Here is a 7,596-nt window from a genome sequence, read left to right as displayed (position 1 = left end):
TATTTTACCCGTCTTCTGATCTGTCTGAAAAACTGATGCTCTGTTTGAAGCATCCGTACGGCATCTATCACACGGTCCCTATTTCAGGATATGCTCATGAAGCCAAAAGTAGGAGTGGGTAAAAAACACAGAAAACATGCAAATATTCCAATCATGTGTCATTCATGTTTTTGATCCACTTCTGTTCTTTCTGGCCTTAGCAATACTGATGTATTATGGACCAAATGCTCACCGTGTGAAGACAGATGCTCAAAAGACAGGATCCATTTCTTTTGGAGTTGTTCTTGTGAGGGGCCAGAAGAGGAGGAAAATAAACAGTGATGTCAACACAAACCTACTGCTGACACAGTCTTCACTCTGTTTTAGGGCCACTACATGTATCAGTGTCTAATAGAACAGGTTCTGTAGAAATCTATGTGGAATCAGCTGACAGTGTAAAAGGAGTGCGATCTTTCACTCTATAATACAATCTTGGGCCTCTGCACGGTTCTTTATACCTGATGCTAACATTGACCTGCTAGACTGAGTTCACACTTGACTTATTTAGTCAGTTTTGGCCCCATAACTGACCAAATAAGTGGTGTGAAGTGATTCTAAGAGTGATGCCTGTCAACTGCCTGTCATATTGACGCACGGTAACTGTTTCACTACCACAGCGGACTATTTATGCATGTTTATGAAATGCACAGTGTTGTACGCCGATATAAAGGCTCTCTGCAGCCGGGAAATAGCTGATTTTTAATGCGCTTCGTCACAAATAAAATCAGATAAAATAAAATTTTGGGCTAAAATTCGGTGGAGCATCCAAATCACATTTTTTAAAACTTTGCTCATCAACCTTAGGCATTGCCGAATTCCAAAATGTATGAACTATTAAAATGAAGGTATTTATCCTGCACATTTTTTAAAATTGAACTGAAAATGGCCAATTCACCATCCCCAAAAAGATGAATAAAAAGTGATCAAAATTTCATACACAATCCAAAATGGTATCAATAAATAGAATAGATTAACCCTCAAAAAATGAGCCCTTACACTTCTCTGTAGACATACTGTAACTATAAAATGTTATGGAGGTATCATTGTAATCATACTGACCCGAAAAATGATCTGGGAAGGCAGGGAGTAAAAATTAAAATAGAAGTTCTCAAAGTGGACTTTGAACCAAATTTCTGTAAAAACTAGATTTTCCCTGAAATGGCAGTGAAAATAAAAAATCATTCTTGCCTCATTTATTTGAGCGCAAAGAGGCCACCGTGGCCATTTTCCTTGAGGATTTCACTCGAAATGCTGCCCCACGTGAGACCTTGGGCTGAATTTTCAAGCAATATGGCCATGGCGGCCTCTTCACGATCAAATGGATATGGTAAGTATGATTCTTTTAAATTTGCAAACACTAAAACGCTTTAATATGGATCTGCACCTGCTATTTACAAAGAAATGCGCTTCGTGAGCAAGTAATTAATTACAAAGAAACTTTGTTCATCTCTAATGAAAGTATAATATAGCTGGATTCCACATTGCCCTGAATCTTCTAGGCTTTAGCCCAGGAGAGGCAAGTCTGATAGTGGAGGTCCTGTCATTTGGAAGCCACGTTGACGCTAGAAGATCGGCCTGACACAGTTTTGATCAAAAATGTGTGCAAAGAGATTCTAATTTTCATATAGTTATTAAAACAGTAATACAAATGAGATTTATCCATGTTTCCAAAGTTTGTATGTGTATTTGTGCATGGAATGGTGTGGTGGTCTCACTTTGTTTTTTGCATTATTTTATGGCAATATCATGTTGTGAATTGGGCTATAAATGTCCATTGTGTGGTATCATTTCACTGGAATTGTGTAATAATTAAAAACCAAGAGTAATGAAGTTTGCACTCAGCTCAATTTATTTATTTAAGGCAGCATAGACAAGTAGTCATGATTATAATGCATCCTATAAACCTAGATGAAACAACTAGATTAATACAGTATGTAATGGACTAATCACTGCAAGCATAGTGACAAGGCATAATATATACAGTATCATGATATCCATTGCATGTTGGAGTTAGGCATCTAACGTACCACTTCAACAATGGTGGCCGTGGACAGACTGATGTTTGCTATAGACACAGCTACTGGATTTATGCCCTCCCTTTTGGTGGGGATAAGAATGATGATGTCCACCATGGTGACCTCCTGAATGGTGTTTTCCACCATGGTGACCTCCTGAATGGTGTTTTCCACCAGTGCTGGAATGTAGAACAGCTGCAAAAGATTGGAAATTATTAACTTACAGTGAATATATATCTTTCTTTTTAATACAGTGTTTTAAATGATAATGTTGTTGGAGGATACATGTGAGCGCCCTCTATTGGTGGTGCACATAGAGAAGTGGAGTGGCAAGAAGTGGAACTGCAGTGGTGCACTGTATGGCTAGCTCTGTTAGGAGGAATGGAGACTCTGTGTGCATGTTCCATTTATACAGGGGAACACAGGTCCTTAGTTTTTGTGACTAGTGGGAGTCCCAGGGGTCATATCCCTACCAATCAGGCACATATCTCCTAATGTTAAATGTTAGGACACCCCTATAATCCCTTGCATGTCTGGCCACATTTCTCCTCCCCTATGTATTATGAACATGGGAAGAATAGAAACCCATTTTCCTTATAGGGTCATAAAAGTAAGGCGCTTGTTTGTCAGGGATGTATGATATATACTGTCAATATACCATAAATCTCTCAATTAGAATAACCCTTTAAGTTATTTTTTTTATAGAGAGTGGTTTATAAAGCTGCTCATATAGCATTGCACATATCATATACAGTATGATTATCCAAAAGAAAAGGTATGGAAGTGTCTGTAGCACGAATTATGTAAATGTGGCAAACACAATGCGTATACTTACAAATATTCACAGACCTGCCACCGGCGATCCTGAAAAACAACATTACAATAATTATTTTGTGTTGTATACCGTGACTGTTCTTGACTTTTTACTCTCTTACAAATCCATTTCTTCTAGTAATGTGTCTAGTGTGATTCAATATGTTGTTTTTTTATATTTGGACGGCTTATGCCATTCTTTGTATTTCACCCTGTTTGAAAAAGGACCAGACTTGACCATGTAAAAAAGAACACTATAAAAGGCAGAGGTGAAACTTGTTATTTTGATTATTTTGACTAGAAGCTGTAGCCATTTTAGTAGGCTAAAGACAAATGGACCTCTAGAAATGTGATTATAGTATGTCTGTGACATTTCACTTGGTTTGGTAATTGACTAGAAAAAGCTTTTATATTATTTGGTTTTGTATACATTGGTTATGGTTATGTCTCCAGTAGGTTGTACTCACTTGCATTCCTCTCCCTCCAGCATTTTCTTATAGGTGGCAATCTCAATATCCAGAGCCAGTTTGACATTCATCAGCTCCTGGTAGTCTCTCAGTTGGCGAGCCATGTCCTGCTTGGTCTTCTGTAGAGCAGCCTCCAGTTCAGCCAGTTTTCTCTTGGCATCACGAACAGCAGCTTCACCGCGTTCCTCAGCTTCATTGATGGCATCTTCCAGTGCAGCACGCTGTAATTGTATTAGGAATTACTATTGTTTTTACCTTTGGTAAAATGTTGATCATTCATTGATCTTTATTCTGCTTACCTGGGATTTTGCACATTCAATCTCTCCTTTAAGTTTCTGGATTGTTTGATTGAGTCCACTGATTTCATTTCTGCTGTTTTGCAGATCATTTCCATTTCTTCCAGCTGCCATACGGAGCTCATTAAACTAGAGACACCACAAAAAATAATTAAGTATTAAAAAATACTGTTAATCACGGCAAATACTAAGTTCCCATGTTTTACCCTCACCCGTGACTGGTACATGGCCTCAGCCTCAGCTCTGCTTCTGTTAGCAATCTCCTCATATTGAGCTCTGACTTCAGAGATGATGCTGTTCAGGTCCAGGTCTCGGCTATTGTCCATGGATACAACTACAGAAGTGTCTGAGATCTGAGCCTGGAGCTGACTGATCTCCTGTAAAACCAATTTGAAATCAAATATATTTGTATGGCCGAATGAATACAGTATTCATTGAAAATGAACGGAACATAGCGTAATTACCGCATCATATAGAGTTCTTAGGAAGTTAATTTCATCAGTGAGGGAGTCAGCCCTGGCTTGAAGTTCAGCTTTGTTGATGAAGGCAGCATCGACATCCTAAACAGATACAATACAATTAATATATAATATAAACACATATTATCAAAATTTTTATGGTCTGTTAAGATTAATGGTTAAGATGAACGGTTTTAGGCAGGGGCCCACATAGATCTCACAGGGCCCCATAGCAAAGCTTAGTATGGACCTAAGATTACTAGAAAGCAAAGTGTGTGTTAATCACTCCCCAGAAACACCCCAGATTTCTGACAAATGTATTTATTTATTATTAAAGGTAAGAAATTTTAGTTCTAAAGAACTGTAATAAAAAAGTCAATCACCACCTGACCCACTTTGGAAAAAGTGAAACAGGTGGTTAAAAATATGGCACTTATTCTGAACACCATTTTTACAGTGTATTTACACTAGACAGCTGGAATGCTGGATGCCTGAAGCCACCTCTAGGGGGAGCTCAGAGCATAGGAATGTATGCAGTTAGTATGACTGCAATACAAGCTGCAATAATCTCTTTAAGGCTCCCCATAGTGACGGCTGTATGAAAATACTGTGTTTTCTCGTTGTGAAGAGGAGGAGTCCAGCGTAAGGCCCCAAAGCAGTTGTATAGTCTGTCTCCATTGAAGGTACGCCACTGGCTTTTTTGGTATAATATCTATTATATAATTTTCATACTTACTCTCTTTACACTAACAAACTGATTTTCAGCCGCTGTGCGCCTGTTCACCTCTTCTTCATAGCTGTAAGAAATATGTTTCTGGTTAATGTCTTGTTTGTGACTTTGTTTTTTGCTTATTTTTTTACTTTTCTATCTCTGCAGTAATTTTTATCCACAGGGACCTAGCTATAGGAAGTGCAGAGCTAGTGGTACGACCGTCCTGGTGTATGAGGGTACCTAAAGGCCGTCTGAAACATAAGTAGGAAGGCCTTCTCACAGTTTTGCATTAGGGCCTGGGGAATTCAATTTAATTCTCTCTTTATCAAAATAACTATTTGTAACTATTTTACCTATAATTGAAAAATTGGTTAATGAAATGAACATTTTGTATTCTGTATAACCTGGAGGCTCATAGGCCATAAATCTAAAGGGAGCCTGTGATGTTGAACATAGTGTCTGATCTGCCCACACCATCTTATAAAGGAGGAGGAACTAAAGAGATTGAAATACATTTTAAAAGATTCCTTACCACTTTTATTTAATTTATTTTAATCTCTTTTCACTCTATCCTTGGGAGTCCATTGGGTGGCCCTATCAGTGATTGACGGCTATCTCTGTATGCACAGTCATACATGAAAGGCTGTCATTCACTGAGTAGAACCCTTAAGCATAGAATGAACAAAGATTTTAACGAATAACATTTCCCATAAAATTATATATAAATCTGCTCAGATCCTCTTGATATATGACATGCTTCTCATGGATTGTTCATCAATGACAGACTATCTTTAAATGATTTATTTTCATTAATAGTATACTTATGCATCTATACTGAAATGCAACAGACAATTTTCTGAACTTTTATCATTATACAATAAAACATTCTAGCACTTGTTGGTTAACATTCTCAGAAAATCTACACATCAATATGGTCTTATATCAATCAAATTTTGTCTAGTAGCCCCGAATCTTGACTTAGGCCTCTCACCTGGTTAAGCCAGTACTATGCTCTGCACTGATGAGGGACAATCACCCCAAAACAGCTGTCTGCAGATGAGGTGCTGGCTTATTTAATATCCAAGTAATGTCTCAAGGCCTCTTTAAAGGGTCGAACATTGACTTATAGGATAGCTGCTTTACATCTGGTGGCATTAGAGACAGAGCTTGCTAAGAGCTCATTGGCATCCCTTTCTTTCCAGAATTCCAGAGGAGCATGTATGGCCTATAAATCTCATCATGCTGATTAAGGCGCTCTCTGCAAGGAGAGATAGTATCCCCTAAATCCATTTAAACGCTATGGGCATGACGACAATACACAAGTGCAGTACTCTGCAATCTTCAGCATTCCAATAGACTTTGAATGGAGCAACAGAGTGCATGCTCAACTGCTGCTCTGTTCATCCAGGGAACATGGGATCCCATACTTGTAATTGATGGGGCTCCCAGTATACCCCCACGATCAGGCACTCATCATCTATCCTGTGGATAAATGAGAAGTTGTCATTCTGGGACAACTCTTTTAATGCTGGGAAAAAATAATTTTCAGAATTTGGACAATCAGTACCTTCTTCTTAGATCTTCAACAGTGCTTTCCATGTTGTTTCTCTCTGCATCTAGACGAGCCCTCTCACATTCCAGGTTTTCTAGTTGGCTTCTTAGGTTGTTGATAAAAGATTCAAACAAGGGTTCAATCTGGTACTGGGCTGTTCTTTGTTCTTGTAGAAAAGCCCATTTAGTCTCTAGCATCTTATTCTGCTGCTCCAAAAATGTCACCTAAAAAGTCCAGAATTATAAGATATTAATTATAGTACCATTTAGTAACTAATATTAACATTCTTATTACTTAGTCTTTTTTTAATATAATTGTAATACAGTATATTATTGTGTAGGATCCTAATGAGGCTTTCTATTTCCATTTGGAAAAATGATACTCCTACATTAAATTGAGTTAGTGTAGCTGCTGAGGAAAAATGAAGTTAAATAAATTACTTTTCCTTTTTAGAAATTTAAATTTGGAAAATCTTTCTCTATTAAAAACATAGAATATCAGAAATGGTCAGTTTCACACAAATCTTACCTTGTCAATAAATGAAGCAAACTTATTGTTGAGGCCTTTAATTTGATTCTTCTCTTCAGTTCTCACTCTCTGGATGCTAGTGTCAATTTCCAGATTAAGAGGAGCAAGAAGACCTTCATTCATGGTAACAGGGGTAATACCTCCACAACCGGATTGTCCTCCATAACCACCACCAATACCTCCAAATCCAGATCCATGTCCACTTTTGTGACCTGCTACAGAGATCTTATGTCCCTTGGATCCAATATTATGTGCACTTGCGCTGCTAAAGCAATGATGAGACTTGTGTCCATGTCCTATGTGTTTAGAAGAATTGGATAAGATGCTGTGAGAACTGGAATGTTTAGGTAAAGCTACAGAACAAGAGCTGAAGTGCTTGTATCCAGAAGAGGCGACGGTGGAATGATGAGACATGATGGTTCTTCTTACAAAGCAATGTGGAAGAAGTTGTGAATTTTTCCGGAAGATTCCGCTCAACTGCTGTCTTCTGGAGGATTCACAGTCTTCTGTGGATTTTATACTCAGACTGGGTGTTACCATTTACAGTTTCTTGTTACAATTGTAGCATCATGTGCTTTTATAGAAATCTTATATGCTACACGCCTGTATTATCAAATCTGAAATTGTGTTTTAATATATGATGATGAAAGGAATTATCTCACAACAAGCTAGTTATTTCAATTTATTAACTTCTATAGCCATGTTTTATTAATGGT

At 37.8% G+C, this 7,596-nt stretch overlaps 1 protein-coding gene across 1 annotated transcript; it reads right to left on the bottom strand.

The window, feature by feature from the left end:
* Positions 1-1,865: 1,865 nt before the first annotated feature.
* On the bottom strand, positions 1,866-7,347 carry LOC120996208 (keratin, type II cytoskeletal 8-like). The gene is made up of 9 exons (XM_040425986.1): positions 6,881-7,347; positions 6,368-6,576; positions 4,825-4,885; positions 4,095-4,190; positions 3,843-4,007; positions 3,634-3,759; positions 3,335-3,555; positions 2,890-2,918; positions 1,866-2,249 (listed from the first exon to the last, which is right to left on the bottom strand). Exons 1-9 carry the CDS (start codon positions 7,292-7,294, stop codon positions 2,071-2,073), a joined length of 1,500 nt encoding a protein of 499 aa, XP_040281920.1. The 5' UTR covers positions 7,295-7,347; the 3' UTR covers positions 1,866-2,070.
* Between the last annotated feature and the right edge of the window lie 249 nt (positions 7,348-7,596).

The sequence above is a fragment of the Bufo bufo genome, chromosome 3 (genome assembly GCF_905171765.1).
Source record: "Bufo bufo chromosome 3, aBufBuf1.1, whole genome shotgun sequence".
NCBI classification, from domain to species: Eukaryota; Metazoa; Chordata; class Amphibia; order Anura; family Bufonidae; genus Bufo; species Bufo bufo.
The sequence above is the reverse complement of the archived record's forward strand: the minus strand, read 5'-3'. Positions and strand labels throughout refer to the sequence as shown.

Coding starts and splice junctions, on each gene's coding strand:
- LOC120996208 (XM_040425986.1), bottom strand. CDS start 7,294: ATGTCTCATCATTCCACCGTCGCCTCTTCTGGATACAAGCACTTCAGC. Junction 6,577..6,880: donor TTGCTTCATTTATTGACAAG/GTAAGATTTGTG, acceptor TGGACTTTTTAG/GTGACATTTTTGGAGCAGCA. Junction 4,008..4,094: donor TAAGAACTCTATATGATGCG/GTAATTACGCTA, acceptor TTGGTTTTACAG/GAGATCAGTCAGCTCCAGGC.